Source organism: Miniopterus schreibersii (assembly GCF_964146895.1).
Source record: "Miniopterus schreibersii genome assembly, chromosome: 19".
Lineage (NCBI taxonomy): Eukaryota > Metazoa > Chordata > Mammalia > Chiroptera > Miniopteridae > Miniopterus > Miniopterus schreibersii.
In genome coordinates, this window is record NC_138119.1 from 17257787 (window position 1) to 17279785 (window position 21999).

At 39.0% G+C, this 21999-nt stretch overlaps 1 protein-coding gene across 11 annotated transcripts in view; it reads left to right on the top strand.

The window, feature by feature from the left end:
* RABGAP1L (RAB GTPase activating protein 1 like) overlaps positions 1 to 21999 on the top strand; it is a gene marked incomplete at its 5' end in the record, with an annotated part of 365222 nt that overhangs the window by 289382 nt on the left and 53841 nt on the right. For 2 of the 11 annotated variants that reach the window (XM_081121364.1, XM_081121367.1), the window contains 2 exons: positions 15011 to 15250; positions 16388 to 17118. The exons of 3 other annotated variants lie outside the window; for them this stretch is intronic. In XM_081121364.1, coding sequence (XP_080977490.1) covers positions 17008 to 17118 — 111 coding nt within the window. Of the gene's footprint in view, positions 1 to 13927; positions 14112 to 14939; positions 15251 to 16387; positions 17119 to 21999 lie in introns of those variants that run through there. 6 more of the 11 variants (XM_081121360.1, XM_081121359.1, XM_081121366.1 and 3 more) reach the window with 6 other exon arrangements.

Below are 21999 nucleotides of genomic sequence, written 5' to 3' on the forward strand. Positions count from 1 at the left end.
TGATTAGATACATATCAGGAATATCTTTTGGTTTTTATTTTTTCTAATTTAACTAACATGATTTCAAATTATTCTGTCTCCCTCAGCTGCTATGGTTTCAGCCAGGCTAAAATCAGAAAATAAGTTGACCCGTTGGCCTTTTTGGGAAAGTCGTTTGGTTACTTAATACTTGATATGTGAATATCCTGCACTTTCCCAGGGTGTGAGCTTTTGTTGAATATCATTATTAAATTATTACCTTATAGTTAAAAATTCTACCGTTGCTTAGCTTTTAAACTTGGATCTTGGCTTTATGAACTCTGAATCAGTAGAAATTTGAATTTCTTTATACAAGCATATGAGCGCTTTTTTCCCCCTGGCAAGACAATACATAGCTTTCATTGGATTCTCAACTTGGTAGTAATCACACTGTGAAAGGCAACAAACGAAGGAGAACAAATTACAAGGATGGGAGATAATGAGTTAAGTGTTAGACATGTTGAGTTTTTGGTGTATATCCACAAGTTCTCATCCAAGCAAATAGAAATATGTAGGCAGGTGGCTACTGAAGTGAGATCTGAGCTAAAAGTAGACATTTAGATGTCACCAGTAGTGAAACCATGGTTGAATTCTCCTAGAGGACTCCAGAGAAGGGTTGAGGTAGATGCATTAACATGTAAGAGATGGGCTGAGGCCTGGAAGTCGGGAACTCAGAAGAGTGTCAGGTGTGAACACTGAGGGGAATGGTATTTGTTTTCACAAGGGAAGAAGTTGAAAAATTGTCAGTACCACTTAGAGGTCATGTGAGGTACCCAGGAGTGGAAAGTGGTCATTGTGCAATCGTTAACGATAAAGATGTCCTTAATGGCCTCGTTGAGAATGGTTTCAGTGGATGATGAATAATAAAAGCTAGTGATTCAAGGAATGTATGGAGGGCGAGTAAATGGAGAAAGGAAAATGAAACAACTCTTCTAAGAAGGTTCTCATGGGGAGAAGATAAGGGATGGAAGAGACAGCCAGCAAGATAGAGAGCACGAGAGGCAGATAAGCAGATCTGAGGTTAAGATGGAGTTTTGGAGGATAGGAAAGATGAGTCTTTAAATGCCAAAGAAACTCAATGAATCAATTTCTTCATTGAGCACTTAATATATGCCAGGCACTGTGCTAAACCCAGGGAACACAAGGTTGAACAAAAGCAGATATGCTCTCTGAACTCATGGAGTTTATACTGTTGTGGAGAAAATGAAAATTGGATAATCACTTTAATAAATGTACAATTACAGAGTGAGATAAATTCTCAGAAAGGATAATAGGATATATGAGAACAAAGAGCAAAGGAACCTGACTTTGACTCAGTGATTTAGGTAACACTTTCCTGAACTGAGATTACAAGGCATTCTCAACTGAAGGGACACATGCAAACCCTGTGAGGTGGGAGGGATGTTTAAGAAACTAGGAGTAGGCCAGTACGATCATAGCTTAGAGAATGATGAGGTCTGATATCTAGGGACCAGAGCACCCCATCCTCAAATAAGAAGGGAAGGCCCACAGAAAGAGAGAAGTTGAAGATTCAGTAAAGAACGGGGAAGATAACAGACAGGCTTCTGAGGAGGTACAGGATTAGACTCAAAGGAATGGACCTTTCTTCCATTACAACAGGAGGGACTGAGCAAGGAATAGATGGGGCTAGAGGGAGTGTGCAGTTTGGTGAGGACAAACTTGAGAATATTCCATTTGAAGATTTCTGTTAGTTCAACTAAGCAGATTCTAGAATGAAAGGAATAAAATAGAGTCAGTGGTTTCAAGAACATGGAAAAGCTTTTAGATAGACATGGTAGAGAACGAAAGAACTAACTGGGAAAACACAAAAGAATTATCGGAGATCCATTAATTCATAGTGACAAAAATCTGCAATGTTTTTTAAGTTTCTCTAGAAACACTCAGCAGCCCACATGTATGCATGAAGGAAGTGGGCAGTTATTTTTACTCAGCCCTGAGGCAAAGGAAGGGCAGTGGGGCCAGGACAGTGATGCCCTAATAAACCAGATCTTGGGGAAGCGAGAGGGATAAATCCCTGATTGGTAGCTTTTGCCAATTTCCATAGTGTGAATTCTCCTACTGTGGCAGATTTCAAGGTACCCATGACTTAACTGGCTCACACAGTTTGTGAATATTAACAGTCACTTCTCGTGAGGTACAGGAACAAGTTGTTGATGACCCAGCATCCCACGAGGTCAAAGAGATGAGGCTAGTATAGTAGGCAGAGAGTGGTTGACACGACGGATCATGGAGTCTGACTAGTAGAAAAGAAAGTGAAGACAGGTGGGGTCTGAGAGACTGCAAGAAAAGAGGGTGGGGAACAGGTACAAAGAATTGTTGAACCCCATGAACAGGGAGAATGGTGGCATTAGATCCCTGGTGGTATTTACTTAAGAAAAAGCATCTTTTCTCCAAAACACTTATATTTTAAAGATAGTTTAGTAACACTGGAAGATAATACTGACCTGTGCTTAAATTTTTGAGTTGTTAGCTGAGGTTAATGCATTGAAATGCATTGTAGATGGAATAAACAAAGATGGCAGAGGCTGTTAGAGCCAGAGAAATGAGTAAGGCCCCTAGTGGCTAAAACAAAGTCCTACCCTGGCACCCTCCTTCTGCACACCAAAAATGTCTTCCTACCCCATGCTGGCAAGGTAGCCACCAATGACAAAATGTTACCATAGTAACTATTTGCCTCTGAAATTTCTAAGCTCAGCTCCAGCTCAGTTCCCTATATACTATGATGGACAGCTATCGCATCTCCCAGAGTGGATTAATACATTTGATATTGCCTCTCACACATCATGTTTTTAATGGGAGATAGTAAATTTGTTTACCTAGAAATTACTATTTTTTCCTCTAAGATCTTCATATTTGCAACCGTGGATTTGAACTTTGCTGTTTGAAAGTAACTTTCACACTAGAGCAAAGCTATAAATAACATTTGTATTAAAAGCAATTTTCCTCTAATTTCTTCATGCTGCTTGCTGTTTATTTCTGGCTGTTGTTGCTGTGTGTAAACAAGAATGTAATCTCCCAAACGGATGCTTTCTTAGAATTAGCAGTGAGGCCACACAGAAGCTTTTGTAGACTCCATGCATCTAAAGTGTGTGCCCTTCTGTGCACCATGGAGAGGGTTCATTTTTAATGGCACCATGTCTCGTGTTGTGTTCCTGTAAAGACCTCTACATTGATGACTACAGTTGGGAATATTTGGTTTAAAGTATCATAATCTGCTGGGGAAATGTTTATTATGTTATAGGATACAGAGATGGAATAATTAACAAATTGATAATGGGGTAGTTTCTATATGAAAACATTTGCCTCTTTTTTCCTTGGAGACTTTTATTAACATTCATGATCCTCAGTACACCTCAGATTTGGGGTATTGGTTTTATTTTCTCCCAAAATGGGCATTCATCAGTTTGATCTTGCCTCTCACAAGTCATGCATTGTGGGAATGAGCAGGTAACATGTACACACTGGACATGCTCTGAAATCATTACTAATATGTGGAGAAAACAGGCCAGACCTCCAGATAGCCAGGCCCGGGCACCCTCCACACTCAGAAAGCTCAGCTTTTCCAGCTGTTCCCAGTCAGCTGGAATGTGTGTCTCCATTATTTACTTCTGCCATTTTATTCTACCATTACATCCACTTCTGCCAGTCATTTTCTTTCAGTTTACTGAGAAAAGCCATGTAGACATTTTAAAATTAACTTGATGGGTGAACCTGGCTATTGTCTCATGAACGGATAAATCATTAAAATTTTTTACCCCAAAGAAAAATAAGATAGACATAAAACTTGATTTTTATATGGGTGTCTCATTTTTTAGAAAAAGAATAAATCATAGGAATGGGGAATTATGTTTGTATATGCATTCCACACTTAGTACCCTGTCAGAGCTTTCCACATGGAATTAACAACAAAATAACACTTCAGGACTGCTGTTCTAACTGGTAGTTTCTCTCCCTTCACATTTTAAGTATTTCCCCTGTAACAATTTCACTCTCAGCAGTTTTCTAAGGTCTTAGTAAGACTAATGATCCTGCTCTTAAACGGGAGTGTTCATATTTCATAGACCTTTCTGCAGTGTTTTGCCAGTTACCTTTTACCCAGTTGCTATGATTCATGTGTATCTGTAGTGGAGAAAAAAGTTGGAACTCATCTTCACTGTTTGGAGACAGTGGTAATAAGTATTTTCCCCTCAACTACTTATGGAATCCATAGCTCTTTGATATTTTTTTACTGTTTGAATTCACATTAAAGATTATAGTTAAAATGTGCTTCACCAATTGTGTTCGGGGATCTATTTGGACAAGAAAGCAGAGATGATGTTTCTCTCTGCCCTTGTTGTCACTCACTGGAGAGGAGTTAAAGGATCTAACTGCTTCTTTTCTCCATGTAAGATAACCCTCCCTTTCCTGTTTGGCCCAGTAACTCTTGTTTCAGAGATTTTACTCCTGCAGCTATTTATTCCCACCTGCTAACAGCACCCTCCTTGCAGAACAGAGTTGATGAAAACCTTGATCACCTCTCCCTTCCTTGCCTAGCTTAACAATCACATATAATTAAATTACACACTGGGTATTAAAATAGTCATCAAATCAACACTGAGAAATACCTGTTCTCCCATTACACATCCAATAATAAATGCCACAGGATTTCTCATGGTAAACACTTTTGGGAGAGAGAGAAAATGTGTCAAAAAATGTGCACATCTCTGGTAGGGTATGTTGAAACCAGAACAACCCCATCTAAATCTCCAGTCAATGGATTAGCCAGTTAGACAGACTCTTTCATTGCTTTCTAATTATTTATTTATCAGTCTATTTGTCACTCTGGACCTTATGACTCCTTTTGAGGGAAGGTAGGAAGTTTTTCATAAAACATTAGGGGTAGAGAAAGGGGAATCTTACCACATTTTATTAGCGAAGACCTTTCATTGTAAAAAGTGAGATTATTCCTTTAGAAGCCGCGTAAATTACAGAAGGGAATTATGACCAAGAATATGTTTTGGGTGAATAGTTGCCAATGCCCATCTCTCTAGATAATTACTATTCTAAATATTTTTCCATTAGCTAGTTTCAGCTCAGGAAATAGATTAGACCCTTAATGGCCTAAGCAACCAGGAAATGAGTGATATATTTATAGATTCCACCAGTGAATTTGAAATAAAACTTCTTGCCTATTAAAAATTCTGGCTGCAATACTCAATGTAAATGCTTTTTAAAAAATGCTTTTTGTTCCCTCTTTCTCTCCTATCCTAATCCTCTTGAAGGTCTGATAGTCTCAATAAAGAGAATAAATTACCTAAAACCACATTTTGAGGAAAGCCTGATTTTATATTAAGTGTGGGGGTGTCAAATTACCATTGAGTTTAGGTCATATGTTTTAGTAGTAGAGACTAATCCATTTCCGTTTGGGGAGTCTACAGCAAGTCTGAACCATGGGCCACTCTGAGGGCCCCATTCAGGCCTAGAGCTTCTCCATTCTAAAAGGTGCTGGAGGAAACCGATTTCCACCTTAATTAGACCTAGGAGTTTCCTATGCTCTGTGGAAGATGGGGAATGACTGTTTCTTATACAGAGGCCAAAGGCTAGATAGGCTCTGGCTTCCATTAGGGCCCTGGCTTAAGAGTCAAGAGGGCTGGTTCCATTTTAGTGTCACCACTGAATAGCTCTATTGGAGCCTTTGACAAAAGCAGTTGAGTTAGAGGACCCCAGAGGGCCTGTACATCTCATATATCATGTGAGTCTAAATTCCACCCATAGTTTCATAGAATCTTTTCTTTTACATTTTATTTTTCAATTAGTTTCCATTCAGTATTATTCTGTACTAGTTTTAGGTGTACAGAGTGGTCCCTCTGCTATTTCTAATACTCACCTGGCCCCATCTATAGTTATTACAATATTATTGACTATATTTCCTATGCTGTACTTTACATCCCTGTCATAGAATCTCAAAGTAAGCATTCTGGAAATTCCCCTTCCATGGACCTTGTTTTCTGCACCTACTAAACAAAAAGATACAGGTTCTTGAGAAAGAGGGACTTTTAAAAGCAGTGAAAAGGAAGGCCCAACTGGAAGACATTGTAAACCAGACCGGGATTAAAAAGCATTTGTGTTTTTATGGGGAATGAGGGAATAACACGCTTATTTTCATTATGTGTGGAGATTTCTTTCATTTTCTTCGTACAGTCTATTTATAAAAGTCTGGGTTCCTTGAATGTTTCGCTCTGCTACCCCAATGTTTAGCACTCTTCTCGGTACATAGGAAACACTCAACTACATGTTTTCTTGAATTTTACTAAAGTACAACCTGAAAAAATGAAGTTACATCAACAGTCGTTTAGTATTTGAATTGTTTTCTGATGGATTGATGTTCATGCAATGACCCGTTTTAATTTGTTTGTACTAACAGAGGGTAGCATTCATTAAATGGCCAGCTTAAATGGGAAATTAATTTGTGCCCTTAATTTTAAAATATCATATAGTGCTATTTCCATCCAAATGCTTTTACATTAAACTGAATGGTTTTACACTGGAATGCCTGGACAGATTGAAAATACAATTTAAAACTTGTACAGAAGCAGCCAAAGGTCAACCACTATGTTTTACTGAATCTACCTTTTATTTCTATTTTATTTATTACATTTTTAAAGTTATACCTTTAAATTAAAAAGCCCCAGGATAGTCCTGGCCAGTGTGGCTTGGTTGATTAAGCATCATCCCATGCACCAAAAGGTCGAAGGTTTGATTCCTGGTCAGGGCACATGCCAGGGTTTTAGGCTCGATCCCCAGTAGCAGGTGTGCAGGAGACAGCTCATGTATATTTTTCTTTCTCTCTCTCTCCCTCTCCCTTCCTCTCTCTCAAATCAATAAAAATTAATATATAGTTTTAAAACAGCTCCAGGATAAACATAAGAAAAACTTAACAAATATAGAAGTTTTAAGTGGGCTCAACATACTCCCTTCCCTCCCCACACTCCAGAAAATCAAGTTAATCCAGTGGAGTAACAAACACATCAACCTAAAAGCAAGGAGTTCTTGTCCACCACTGTCCAGGGAGGTTCTGTCGGCACGCTGTCACTTGCTTTTTCACAAGTCTCCACCAGCGACAATTTCCCTTGACCAGAAGCACTGACTTTGTCTAGAGCTGTAAACTATACTCCTTACTTCTCCAGTTCTTGTTCCCTGTGGATCTCCAGGACTGAGGTCTGAACTTTCTGAGGCTTTGGTTTGTCACACCCTGCCACACCCCACTAAAGGGACTACTTTTCTCTCTCAGCTTTGTTTCTTCCTTCTTATGCCACCTTGTCCCTTCATCTTCCCTTCACTTTTAAAAAATGTAATTCATTTTTGCTTTCTCAATTGCCTAAACCCTTGGCTTTGTTTTTTTCATCTGTAAATCAGGAACTAGATAATAATCTCTAAGGCCCATGTCAATACTCTAGGAATCTGTGGTATTACGTATTTATGAATAAATACAGTAGTCATCTTTTGATAAGTTCATCAAAAAATCATGGGTTAGAAATGTAGAGGGGATGACTTTACCCTCTCAGATTTGGTTTCTGGGGACTTATGGAGTAAAGAGAAGGGAAGATTAGCAGTGGAAAAGGCATATTTTTATTGATGTTAATATTTGTACATGAATGGAGACTTCACAGAATGGAGGTGAAAACCCAAAAAGGTGGTTAGATCTGGGGATTTATATACCATTGTGACAACAGGCGGTAAATTGTTGAAAGGTGACTGAAAGGGGCTGTTGGGGCTGCTGGGATGTAAGAAATAATGGTTAGCAGGGGTTGTAGAGTGGGCACCGTTACAAATGGAAATTGCTTTTACAGAAGGGAATTTTATGCCTCGTTTTTTAGGCAGATAGGGAGATGGCAGAGAGCTTCTTCAATGCCTGCTGTTTCTCAGTGGCCTTCAGCTTAAAATAATCCTTATGTGAAAGTGGCATATTTAGGGGTGGTATATTATGATCCCCTTCAGAAACATAAGAATCTAAGAACCTTTTAGAGCCCTCCTGTCTCTCAAATTCATTGATACTACTTTATACAACTGATTGATAAAGTAGAATAATAATTAAACTCCCATTGAAATGAATTAAACTAGAATGCTCTGGGCATTGCCACCACTGCTACTATGACCACTGTTAAAAAAAAATTAAGACCTTTTTATTATTTGACTATTAGCCAATTAAGCAATTTAGTATTCGCTCTTAAAGCAAACAAAAAGCCAGTTTTTAACCTCACAGAAGCCACCATTGACAGATCATTGGAGGAATGCTGCCTCCTGAGTCCACAAGATACTTTCTATTGTAGCAGATTGTCAATATGTGCATTGCATTTGGCAGCAGTTTACCTTCAGTCTTTCCTTTTTCATTATGTTTGCAAACGCCTTATTAATAATACTGTTAGATGCAGTATGAGTTTTTAGTTCATATTTTCAGTTTACAAGGGTATAATATTAAAGCAATATGATAAGAGAAATAAAGAGTTCAGCTTTAGAAATTTAAAAGCTTCTTTTTCAGGATTTCCAATTTGCTTTCATCTCTTTTTCATTCATCTTATAATGAACCTGTTGTATGTGGGGAAAAATGCAGAGCCTTTGTAATCACATATTTCAGTTTTAATCATGACTCTGACCTTAAATTACTGCAACTCTTAGGGCAGCGGTTTTCTGACTTGTCAAATGGGGATAATAAGACCAGCTTCGTGGTGCTGTCAAAACCAAAAGAGATAATGTAGTTAAAGCTCCACCCCAGCACAGTAGATGTGAAGTATATGTTCCTCCTTCCCTTTACCCCTCATTAAACCCAGTTGCCATCTTTGAAACGCAGCAGATTGTAGTTTTGCTGATCAGTTCTGAGCTTCCAGATAAGCTGCTCCTGTTAACCATTGTGTGGGATATTTCTTTTGACTCTAAGATACAAATGAGAAGTGGAAAATTTTATTACAATACAATTATAAAGAAGGATTATGAATTTCACATGATAGCCCATAGTAATTGTGTTTTGTTGATCAGGTTACAATGGATGAATATCGCTATACAACGAATGCTCTCTTTGTTCCCTGTTCTTGTCACAGTGGCTCAATTTAATAAGAGGTCATTGATTAAACTGTTTGCATTGTAGTCAGGAAACTGGAGAGGGCAGCTAAACTAAAGGAAACCTCCCTCCCCCCACACACACATTGTCAGCCTTTTCCCTCCTCTAACCTGTCTGAATTATTTCTGACAGAAGGCCTCGTGTAAATTGCCAAATTGCTCCCAAATAAAACCAGACCTGGAAAGATTTCATTGCCCAGGGAGCACTGGTAGAGGCTTGGAGTTGTGATACCTTTTGTTCCCCCCTCCTGGATGTTTGTGAATTGAACCAGGCCATAGGAAACAGAGGCCTTGAGGGTTCTTGCACACTGAGAACACCCCGTCTCGCTTCTAAGGCAACCGTTTTGCCTTCCCTTCAGTTTTTAGCAGATGATCCTGCCCCTCCAGACATCATTTTCATTAATATTGGAAATAACAGCAGCTAACATTAATCAAACACTTTCTAGAACCATGCAGCTTACTGAGGGCTTTTACACGCATGATCTTATTATTCTTCATAATATCAACAGTGTTTTTATTTTCTCATTTCATGGATGAGAAAACCAAGGGTGAGGCAGCTTAAGTAATTTGCTTATGGTCATGCAGCTAGTCAGGTATCAAACCAGGTTATTCTGAACCCTGGCGCCCCTGTGTTGACTATTATACCATATGTCCTTCCTCTAATGACATAGATGGAGGCTAGAAAGGCAGAAACTCTGTCGTCTTTAATGACTGCCCTTGGCCGACGCATGGTATATTCCAAATTTGCTCACCTGATATTTGAAACCTACCACAGGCTGATTCAAATCTTCCTCTGAAACCTTATCTTACTGTACCCAGCGTCCAGTTCACCACTCTGGCCCGGCTAAGTTAGTTTTCCCTGTAAAAATTACTTCATTTTGCCTGTCCAAACCCAATCCATCTTTTCCATGAAGACTTTCCTGTTTGCAGAGAGTCTTCATCCTGGCACAGTCCTCATATCATTTCTTGTTGCATCCCTTGGCAGACCTGGCGCATTGTGTCCTGTGAGCTGTGTGTATGGGGAGGAGATACCAGTATTTTAGAAGCAGTGTTGTCTGGCACATGCTGATTCTCAGGATCTGTTTGCTTACTTCCTTTCTCACCCGTTAATGATGGGGGTGTGTACTTGGGAGCCAGACACACCTGCTTTTTAATTCTATCAGCTCCATTTCTAGCTGTAAGAATTGAATCAAATCACTAAACTCCTCCACACTTTAGTTACCACGTCCATAAAATAGATAATTATAGTACCTAGCTCATTGATTTATTGTGAAGATTAAATGAGATTCTTCCTATGTGTAGGACATAGTGAATGCTTACTAAAGATTATTGTCCTTACAAAAGAATTTTTAGTATATATAAGTCATTAGTATGTTACTATATTACAAATGTTACAAAAGTACCCCTCATGCACATAAGAGGCATTTATAGTAAATGCTGTTGGTTTTTTAAAATTGAGATATAATTCACATACCATCAAATTCACCCAGTTAAAACTTGTAGGATTTTCACCGAGTCCACCACTGCAAGCTGCTGCAGGGACCTGAGGGACCCCAGGAAAGGGAAGTGTTCTGTCTGGGCTCACCAGCCCTGCAGGAAGAACTTGAGATAAATAAACATTTGAATGAAAACTATTTCACACTTTTTTGCTGTTCTCTAAACCTTCCTTCTGATCTTGTGAACAAATGAATCTAAAATATTATCCATGTGGTTTGATTTGGTTGTCTAAAATTTTTTTTAAAAATTATTGAATGCTTTAGAAATTAGGTAAAGTTATTTGTAATTACAATTCAGTTGTGTATTCTGTTCACAATGAGACAAGATGAAGCATTACTTGTATTTTTAGATGTGTCGGAAGTATCCTCATTTTGGGGGATAGCAAATATCAGTGAGTATGTAGCAGCCCTAGAAACCCTTATGTTTGATTAGGTAAAGTTTAAGCGAATGTGTTGTTTGTGTTTAAAAACAAAATTCAACTGAGTGAATTTTAAAGATCTTATTGGCTTTATTGAAGGATTCATGAACCAGGCAGCATCCAACCTGGCAGATGGAAAGGAGCTCCAAGGAAAGGAGCTTCCTGATTGACTAGTTTAAGATTCCATTCCTGGGAGAGCTGAAATTTTAATGAAGTCTCTGTTTGGTGACACTGGAGTGGGGCTTAGCATAAGTACCTCCATTTTGGGCCCCATTGTCTTGTTTTTAACACTTGGCTGTGGATTTAGTTACAAATGAGGCAAAAGTTGAATTGTGAAAGAGTTGCAGTTACTCTTTCAGGGTCTGGAATCTATCTCACCCTCATTCTTTATAGCAACATGCAAATGACGAAGTAAGATACCCAGTATAACTGTTAAGCATTTATGTCCCACTGTTTTTTTTTAGTTTAACTCCAGGGAATTTTTTTTAAGAATCTGTTTTTTTTCTGAGGTTTTGAATTTGCCTAGCAATTGCTAGGAAAGATAGAAAAGATAATGAGCTGAATAGCTGGAATTTGACATAAGAATAATGGTTTTCTTTATTTACCTTTACATGATTTTAAAGAGAACTAAGATTTCACTTATCTTTTACTGTTGCATGTTTTTCCCCTTTGTAAAAATTCTGTGTGTTACTGGACTATTCTGAAATTCAAAATATTCTGAAAAGCTTTCTTCTATTGATACTTACATGGTTTCTTATTTTCATTTTTATTTTATCTTTGGGTTTTATAATGTACACTCCTAAGTATAAATAGAAACCTGCTTGAAATAATTGGTTTTCTGTGATTAACAAAGTACTTGTAGAATTTTGTCTTTCTTATAGTTCTTTATGCTGATACCATGAACATTTTGTGATGATCCCTTAACATTGAGTCATTTATACTTCATGAATGTTTATATTGAAATATTTAGGAAGATATGTAAAGATGGTCATGTGTGGTGATGTTACTGGCGATGTGGGCTCTCAGTTCTTGAACAAAGAATTTAGAGCCAAGAACTCTAGCACAAGAGGAAGATTATGTAGCATGCAAAGCAAAAGTACACTCAAAGAGAAGATTCAAGTGGGCTACTCAGAGAGCTGCCTTGGCCTTTTAGAAAGTGACAGAAGCAGAAAAAGTGAGCCAGCTGGGCTGCACTGACTCAAGGATCAAGTTGGGGAGGCAGAGAAGGGCCATTGGAGGCAGGTTCAGGTGGTAACCAGGGCAAGTTGCTGTTGCCCACTGCTCCCCTGGTTAAGAGTCTCTTGGGGACCCTTAGAGCTTAGGAGAAAGAAAGCAAAGATACACGCCTGAAGAAAGAAGGCTGGGTGGGGTATGCTCTTGAGAGAGAGTGTGCACACTAGGTCCTTTGTCTTAAGAGTTTTTAATTTGTTTTCTAAAGGCTGGAATTTTAGGGGAGGTCTCAGGCGAGGATCTCAATAGCATCTCCTTTCCAAGTGAGTCCTTTATTATGCTGATTCATCCAAATGAGCTTATAGGGTCGGGGTCATGTTCTCTATTGCTTGGTTGGTGCTAGGGTAGGAGTTTCTTGGTCATTGCATCTGGTCCTGATGTCAGCCATGGTGTAGCTTCATCTGGTTTTGCTGCTTTTCTGTGCCTGGAGCTGAAACACAACTGAGGCCTAGATGTTATCTCTAGTTTGACCAAAACTCTGTCTCTGTGGTTAACAGACCCAAGGCTTTGTTCCTAAGATAATACTTGATGCGGATCACAACCTCATTGTCCTGAGGGCTTAACGCCTGAGTGTTTGTGCAAGGGAGGCAGAGGCAGGTGAGTCAGGGTGCTGGATGGGTCCCGTTTGAAGCAGCCACCTGCCGCAGTTGCCAAGGAATTTTCCTAATTTTTATCGTCCTGCCTCAATTCGATGAGGGCCACTGGGGAAGAGCAGCCTCTTCTCTTCTGCCCTTTAGACCGTATTTCTGTCCTGGTGGCTTTGTCCCCCTTTCCATCTCACCCTGATTTTATGGCTGTTTCTATGAGAATATTCAGCAAGTAGAACCTGAGGCATGGGAAAAGGGCCTTGACAGCCACTCTTGCGAGGTGAGATAATTTTTTAATGATGTTTGATGATTTTGTTGTTTATTTATGTATTTGCTGCTTTGACTGATGGATAACAAAATACTTTGAAACTGCTTTGCTTTGCTGCTTTCGGGAAGAATATAAGTAGGAAAATATGCACACCTTATTCAGGTTTTTCTTGTTTTGGCTGATTCCAAATTTGTCACTTGAGAATAAATAGGTCTCTGAAGGCCAGAGGTGGTTTATCAGACTCATACTTATCCAGTATGACCCAGCTATGGTTCTGTTAAAAATAATTCTAGAAAAATGATGGTTGGAACAAAATCAGCTACCTGAGTAAACTCTATGTGAAAATCTTAAAACAGCACTTAAAAAACATTGGAGATTTCCTTTGTTAAAATTTTAACTTAATGAGATCCAGAAGCTTTTGAAAATTATTTTGTAGCTGGTTTTGCCTCTGAATAGAACGATTGTAAAGATTAATAAAAAGTCTAACAACTGCCACTGAATCCCCTTTTATAGGTAAAAGAGTGTTATTAGAAAATCCAAACAAGGGTACAAAGTAGATTGCATTTGTTGAAACACATTATAGCATCTCTGGGGGGTTCCTTCTTAACATCTGGGATTAATGTTACCCTTTGTTTTTATTCTGATAGAGATTCAAAAGGTATTTCCATTTTCAAATCCCCCAAGAAGCCTATTTAGTGGAGGGAAACTGGGCACATTGCTCTTGACTCTTTCTGAGAACAAGTGAAAACCGCCGATCTCTTCCATCCCTCTCATTTGCATGACCACGAGGAAATTGAAACCTAGGGACGTTAAATGACTTGCCCTGTGACCGACAGCTAGCTAGTTCCTGCTTGAGCTGGGGACCATCTATTGGTTAGCACTGATGCCAGTATTGTCTGCTGCGCATTTGATATACAATCCTTTCCAGGTAAATTTTAGCAGCAAATGGTGTTGTGGGCACTGCACCCCTGGACCTCAGGTAACCACACCCCCACGCCCTTTTTCAGTGGCGTCGTTTGGTGTGAAGTAGATGACTGCAGAGATAACCCCGGGAGATCAGTGGGCCTCAGCTGTGTGGGGGGGAAAAGGCAGAAGAGTAACAAAGGTGTCTTGCTGGGGAGTGCAGGACTGTGTAACCCTGACTGTATGAAGGCCACTGAAGTTTGGGAGGGGATCATAGCTGTTATTTCTGAGACTGGAGAAAATGTTTTTAGGAAAGGAGAGCCAGCACAAAGACAGTTTTTTAAATAGATCATCAGTTTTCAAAAGTTGTGTTTTTTGTGGGGACCACAATACACATTTCAGTGCATGAGAAGGGAAGCATTTGGATTTTTCTTTGCAGAGCTTGAAAGTGAAGTATGGAGGAACATTTTAAGGGTGTAAAAAAATGAAGGATGCCAAGCAAACTTAGGGAGTCCTTGTTTGAGAAAATGCATGCACTTGTGGCTGTGATAGAGGACCAATTGGATTTAGGAAATGAAATGCTCTTAATCTAGTCCTGTGGCTAATTAAAACAATCTTTTAAAGGTAATCAGATGCTTTTAAAAAATGCCTAATTATTTACCTAAAAACCTTATGAAATTCTAAAAGGACTGGAGTATTTGTAGTTGGTAGCTTCTGTTTATGTAATTAAAAAACTATCTTTACAACCTTTGATTATGTTTTTAAAAATGATTCTTTCAATGTCTTCCGAGTTAGTGCACAGCACATAGGCTATTTGATTCTGTTTCCGTAGTACTTACTTTTCCTCGGATTGTGAGTGTTCTCCGTGAGCAAGATCACCCGCTGTCCCCCTGCTGCGCCCTGCGGGCGCTGACAGCCGCCTGGGTGCGGGTGGAGCTCTCGGTAGCCCTGGGCGGCTGCCAGCGGGAGTAGGGCATTGTGGGAGGAGGCTGCTCTACCTCCACAACAGGTGTCTTTGTCAGCACACCTTGTTCAGATGCGGGGTGGGAGCGCTGCTCACGGCAGCAGAGAAAGCTAGGAGGGCCAGAGGGACTGCTTTCCCATCTGGAAAATGGTCTGCAAGCCAGTCTGAAAGCTCCTGGTGCTCGTGAACGCAGGAAGAGGTTCGCAGAGCCTTTTTACGTACTTCTGAACAGATAAAAAGGAATTCGAAAGGTATGAGCTGCCCTCACGCCTTAGAACGCCTTCTCCTGATTATCATTTAATTTTTACCTGGTTAGTCAGTGTTAAGATAAATGTGCTGGAAAATTTTTTAATGAAAATCATGCTTAAAAGACAAAGGTGCATTGTAGGAAAAAATAGGACTTAAAAATGCTTTACCGGTTCCAACAAGGGTCAAATGCAGTTTGAAGCTGTTTTAATCTTGAGGATTTATGTAAAGTACTGCATTTTCTGTTTGAATAAGCCTATTAGGCTTGCTTCTGTTTCCTAGCAATAAGTTGTTTCCACCCCCCTTTCACTGGCAAGTGTTTAATCTCGAATGCTATAGCAGTTTCAAAACTCTCCTAATCACATTTAAATGGAACACGTACTATTTAAGTAATCATGTTAATCTATTCTAAGTGAAGATACTTTAGGAAAACCAAGGAAAATAGATACTATAAGTTTCATTCTAAGTTTTGTTTTCTGAAAAGCAAATGAACTTACACAACATAATACTGCTGTTGGTAATTAGGAAGAAAAGTTACGACCAGTGTCTGTATTTGACTGTAGAGAAACATTGCCAAATTGATTTCTAATTCTAGCAAATAATGTTTCTCATTGCACTGCAGTGTCAGTCTATAAACAGAAGATAATAGCTTAATTATAAATATTGAAAAACCTTGGAGGAGCTCTGTCCTCCCCCCTTATTTACTTACTGCTTTCCCCTGGAATTAGCATACATTATATTTCCTGGTGACTTAGGCCACCTTGTAATGACAGTCATGGGCAGCTTTCGGATTTTTCATCTGGGCACATTGAGGTTCATTTACAGTGGCCAGCTGCCCTTAAAAAAGCACTTCTGGTGGCGAAGGCACCGACGGTTCTGGCTATCTGCTGATTTGAATAATTAAAAGAAAGCTCTGAGCTTAAAGACAAACGATGAAGAGAACTTTTTTCTATGGGAGAAAAGCAGTCAGTTTAGAGACGAGACCCTGGTGTTGCTTTCTGAATAACAGAAACTGAGCTCTCCAAATCAAGGATTCTGTTGGAAGTTTCTGTGCTTTTATTGTGGTAGAAGGGGAAGTGATTATTAATTGATACTGCAGTGCCTGTTTTGTTTTTATATTTTGGTACTTTTTTTTCTGACAGAATACTCAGAGGGGGAAAAGGACCTTTTTCTTTTTCATACTTCAGGAGATAATTTTTGACTGCACCAACAATGCTAGAAATTCTGAAACACTAAAGGTCGCCATCTACTTATTTCCTATAAATGTGAGAAAATAAGCAGTAAGAAAATCCACCTCTCCTCCATGAAGAAAAATCTTGACAGAAATAATACTGAAGAAGATAAACTTGAAAAAAGTTCTGATTACCAAGAGCATGACATAAATCCATTTAAAAATTTTTTCCTCTAGGATATTTTCAGTTAGGAACTTTTCTTGATTTCTCGTTTTTGACCTTTAAGGAAGATTTCCAAAAAGTGAATTTTCCAGTGTCTGTGTTAAGAATGCAGAAGGTGTTTACTGTGTGTACTTCCTCCGTAGATAAAAGACCTCCCTTGGTTTTCTGCTGGGGGTGAATTGCTAGACAAGCCTGTGATAGCAGCTGCTGTTTTTCCCCTCTTTTATTCCTTCTGGATTTTTGACACTCCACCCCCTCCAACTCAGGTGGGTGTGTGCACTGGCACTGAGCTGCGGTAGGATTTTTCCTTGGACAGCCTGGTCTGGAGCTGGGCAGCAGCTGCTGCTGTGGAAAGGCCAGCTGGCAAGATGATGGAAGAAATCTCCATTATGGTAGCCTATGACGCCCACGTTTTCAGCCAGCTGCACGATGAAGACTTCCTCACTAGTCTGGTGGCCATCAGCAAGCCCCGGTCTATGGTAGGTGGTGCCTCACACGGGGCTCTGGGGCTGGCTTTTTCTTTTCTGATATGATGGTTATACTCCTACAGCAATTGGGACAGAGCTTCCTGGGGATTAAAAGAAAAGTATTGCTCTTGGCTTTGTGTTACAAGCCACAGCAAGGGCTACATGTTTTTAGTGATTTATTTACATAACTACACTGTTATAACTTAGTAGTACATTTCAAGCGTCTTAGGAGTAAAACTTAGGTTAAGCTTTCATACGTGGTGAGATTGATGGGAGTTTTATAGTGCCAAACATCACTTTGCCCCACATATATTTGCCTTCTATGTATGTATACAATTATAAGGACTACGCACATTTTCACACGAATAATTCAGTCTTTCGAAGTGGAACATTTTTACCAGTGGGCATAACATTGACACTGAGACTTGAACTATCTAAAAATCAGATAACTTTCAGTCTTTACAGTATTACTACGAACTATTAAGAAAATGACACCCAGTATGATCTTAGATTGGACTTAATATTTGTGGGATGTGGTTTTTTTTTTGGTTGTAGTTGTTTTTACTATTCCCCAAGGGGCTTAGTGTGCATGTCCTGGCAGAATAGAAAAATGAAGTTCTTGCAGATGTTCGTTGTTTCTTCTCTGTAGATATCACTCATATAATGGTTTTAAGATAGCAGTGATCAGTGATAACTTTTAAACAAACTTTCCTAACTATCGTTGTCATAACTTCTTATTAATTTTTAATATTACTCTTCATAAGCAACAGAATGAGAGAGTACAGAAGATCATAACAATTATCTTACTAGTTTGAAATCCTAACCCTCCACTTTAAGGCATAGGAACCTTAAAAATATAATATGGCAATTTCTTCAAACAATAAATTGCAATGAAAAAAATAAAGGGGAAACTCATAGATTGATTTAACAAGACTCAAGGGTTAAATCAACCAGATGCACTTACTGACCTTGTTTAGATGCTGATTTGAACAAACTATAACAAACATCTATAAGATAATTGAGGAAAATTTGACCACTAATTAGCTATTTAGTGATATTAAAGTGTAGATAAAAGTTGGTGACTGTGTTGATAATTGTTGAAAGTGGGGGGTGAGTATATAGGGAATCTCTATACTCTTCTTTTTCGTGGCTGTTTTATAGATGTAGTTTAAAAGAATCAGCTGGCCAAAAATAATAGCAAAAGCAAGACAAATACAAAATCATGATATCCTTCTGTAAGTGCTCATTAATATAGCAACATCTAGCCTACTTTGCATTCTTTTCCTATTTAATATACATAATCTATTATAATTATATGTAATATATGGAGATCTTTACCAAGCCTTAATTAATCACACTAGAAATACCAAATCAGGGTAGGGGAGTCCATGGTCGTGGCTAATCTTTAAACCTCTTTTTAGCCATTGATTTCACAATATTCCACCATGAACACTTAGCCAAAGAATTCAGAATTATATTTTACGTTGTTCTGATGGTCTTGTCAAGATCCTCTTATGGGGTCTGAACTGAGTCTTCAAAAACTTGCAGGTATTTTCCAGGTCAAAGGGGAGATGAAATGAAAACAGGGAAGGTAAAGTGGCACAGCAGAGAAGACTAAGGAGGCTGAAGAGGTAGAAGGTGACTGAGTTACAGGGAGCAGTATAGGACCTGGTGTGTGTGCGCACACATGCCTGCAGGAGACGGAGAGAGAAAATGAGTGAAGGAATTAATATGAATATGTTTACGGGAAACACTCTTCCATTTGTAGGTGATATGAATAATCTGTATATTGATGTATATATGTGTGTGTGTGTGTGTGTGTGTGTGTGTGTATTCAACTTAAGTTCCCCCAAAGGAGACTCCTACTCCTACTTCTAACCCTGGAGCTTATTTGATATGAAATTTGGCCACTAATATGGAAAGCCTCAGAGTTATGATACACACACAAAACATTACTCTGTATTCAAAACTTTTAAATAATCTAGATGTTGGGGTGTTGAATTTAATTACACAACTTTCTGGAGACATTTAGTTTTCTTTATCAGATTTGAAATTTTATAATTGATGGGTACAGTCTTTTGGAGGTGATACTTGGTTTGGGTTCATCTGGAAAACTTTTAATAAAATTGTGCTAAGATAAAATATTATTTGCCTTTGATTTCATATTGAATTTTTTGCTTTGTCTGAGATGAACCTTTTTAAAATTGTATGAAAAAGGTAAATATTCAGATTTTCTAGAGTATAAAATAAGGTGCTTCTCTTTCTGATTTATTACTGCATTGTGAAGCAGATTACATTCTTGCTAACATTCAATCCTCTGGGTTTAGGTTGACTATCACAAAGAAGTTTTTAGAAGTATTTAGAAGTTTATTTAGTACAGGATTAATGAAATATATTTCTGTATTTGCACTTTACTTTATAATGTGAGGTATCTTGATACCTTAAATATAGTGGTATATTCCATTAGATATAGTGGTTTTGGTGTGGAAATGGAATCATTTGTTCTTAAGTAGCCCTGTGGCTTTCTCACATTTTTGATGGAGACTCATAGTAAAAAATACATGTCAGGTCATTATACACACAAGACTGAAAGAAAATTTGACTCAACAATACTTCCTGTTGCTGCATGTGTGTTGTATTTAATTGTTTAAAGGTTTGTTATGAGCCACTAAATTGATTTCAGAAATGTATTGATCTGTACTTTAAAAAAATATGGCTATGTGCTGATGATTCTTTTAAAACGAGTGATAGCCCGGCGTGGCTCAGCAGTTGATTGTCAATCCAGGCGATCGGGGTTCGATTCCCAGTCAGGGCACATGCCCGGGTTGCGGGCTCCATCCCCAGTCGGGGGCATGCAGAAGGCAGCCGATCAATGACTCTCTCATCATTGATGTTTCTGTCTCTTTCTCCCTCTCCCTTCCTCTCTCTGAAATCAATAAGGATATATTAAAACAAAACAAAACAAAAAACAAACAAAAAAATGAGTAATAGTGCAAGAAATTCACAGGTTCCTTCATGCAGGTCCCTGTCAACAAGTCAGATAAGAAAAATGATAAGGAAGCCAAGTAGAACTTATCTCGTCTTCCAGATCGTCCACATACAATGACATAAGAAATTGCCCAGACCAGCATTGTGTTTACAAGATAAACTAAACTGGACTCACCACTAGCAGAACTTAAGAAATTTTGAATTCCAGCATGAGTAAGTTGGAATGTAAGGGGAAAATCCAGTATAGTCAGAATGACTCCGGGAACATCTAGAAAGGTGCCTCATCAGACTCAGTGTTCCTGCCTCCCCTTAAATCTAACAAACTACTTTTCTTTGGTTGTTCGCTAGCTGAATAACTGGCTTGCATTTTGAGACAAAATTGTGCCCCCCCCCCATCTTCCCTATACCACAGAGATCTTTAAATGCAGCGGAGCCTCTCACACAGTAATAGCAGCTGAGGGAAGGAGGGAGGGAGTCCCTAGTTTTCCTTCTGTCTTGTCTCTGCGTGAAATGGCCAGCATTCCTTTCTATCATCTCCACCATTTCCAGTTTTTTCATACCTGACCAGTATAAACAAAGGGAGAAGATCATACCTGTTAACATTTATTACTCATTCCAAAGGAAGCTTTGAATATGTATTTAAACTCAAAATGTATGATTTAATGTTTGAACAGTGAGCAAGCCTAATAACCAATGCATACTTGGTCAAGCTTGAATATTTCAGATTAAATGTTAATTTGTATTCTGAATTATTTCAACTTTTTCATTGTTAGAGTGGTTATGAAAGGAACAGTGCTTTCCGATGTATGTTAATAGAGGCCAGTGTGTAATATTACAAACACTTTGGGGTTATTACAATGTGCTGGGTATAAATAGAATCCTTTCCTCCAAGACCTCACAGTCAAGTAAGAGAGAAACAAAATAAATATTTATGGGGGTGATGTTTGAAGAAGTCTTCAAAAGATGGTGGAAGCATGTGAGTTAGGTTTTGGGTTGGTGGTGTTTTTTGTTTTGTTAACTATATTGCCCCACTCAATCTTGGCTGCCACAAATGGACAGACAGAAAATGCAAGGACCCTTTTTTCTTGCATCTGCACTGGAACCTTAGCATGTAAGCGAGGCTTTGAAGGCTGCCCAGGTTCCTGGCAGCCAGGAGAAGGGAATAGGGCCTTTTTGAGCAGGAGGAACAGCTGTGCAGAGACTGAGAGGTTACTGTTTGGGGGGCTTTAATGTTACACAGTCCTCAGTTCAAGTTTTACATCTGGGACTTGCTGGTAAATTACTTAATTCCTCTAAGGTTCACTTTCCTCATCTGAAAAGTGAGGGGCATAAAACTACATTGCTGGATTACTGTAAGGATTCAGTGAGACACTTGTAAATATTTATCACAGAGAAAGCACTTAACTAATTGTCTTCCCTTCTAACAAGGGAAGGGCTGTTCATACTGTTTGGGCACAGCCTAAAGGAAGGAGTGGGCTGAGTAGATAAGGTGCCTAGGGGAGGAAGCAGGAGGGGGGTGGACAAAAGGAGACCATGGACTAGTTGAGTTACCCTGGCACATTACTTTACTTAGGCAGTCACTATCAGGATGTCAGGCCTACAGGAAACTGGAAGCCTTCTGCCCTGAAGATGGTGCAGTGGGTCTTAGGTTGAGCCTCAGGGTGGTGGGAAGGCAAAGTAGAATCAGTGGGAGGGACTTATATGGCCCAAACTATCAGCTGAGTAGATCTTTCCATTACTGCAATGATAAGCTGGTAGTGATGGATGGGCAGGGGCCACATTACCCATGGGAAAAAATTTAAAGGGCATTACCAAAATCCAGGTGAAAAGAGTTGACAAGTGTGTAGACGTAGGTCATTGACAATGCCAGTGTAAATAAAGCAGTTAGTCCACATGTGCTGGTTA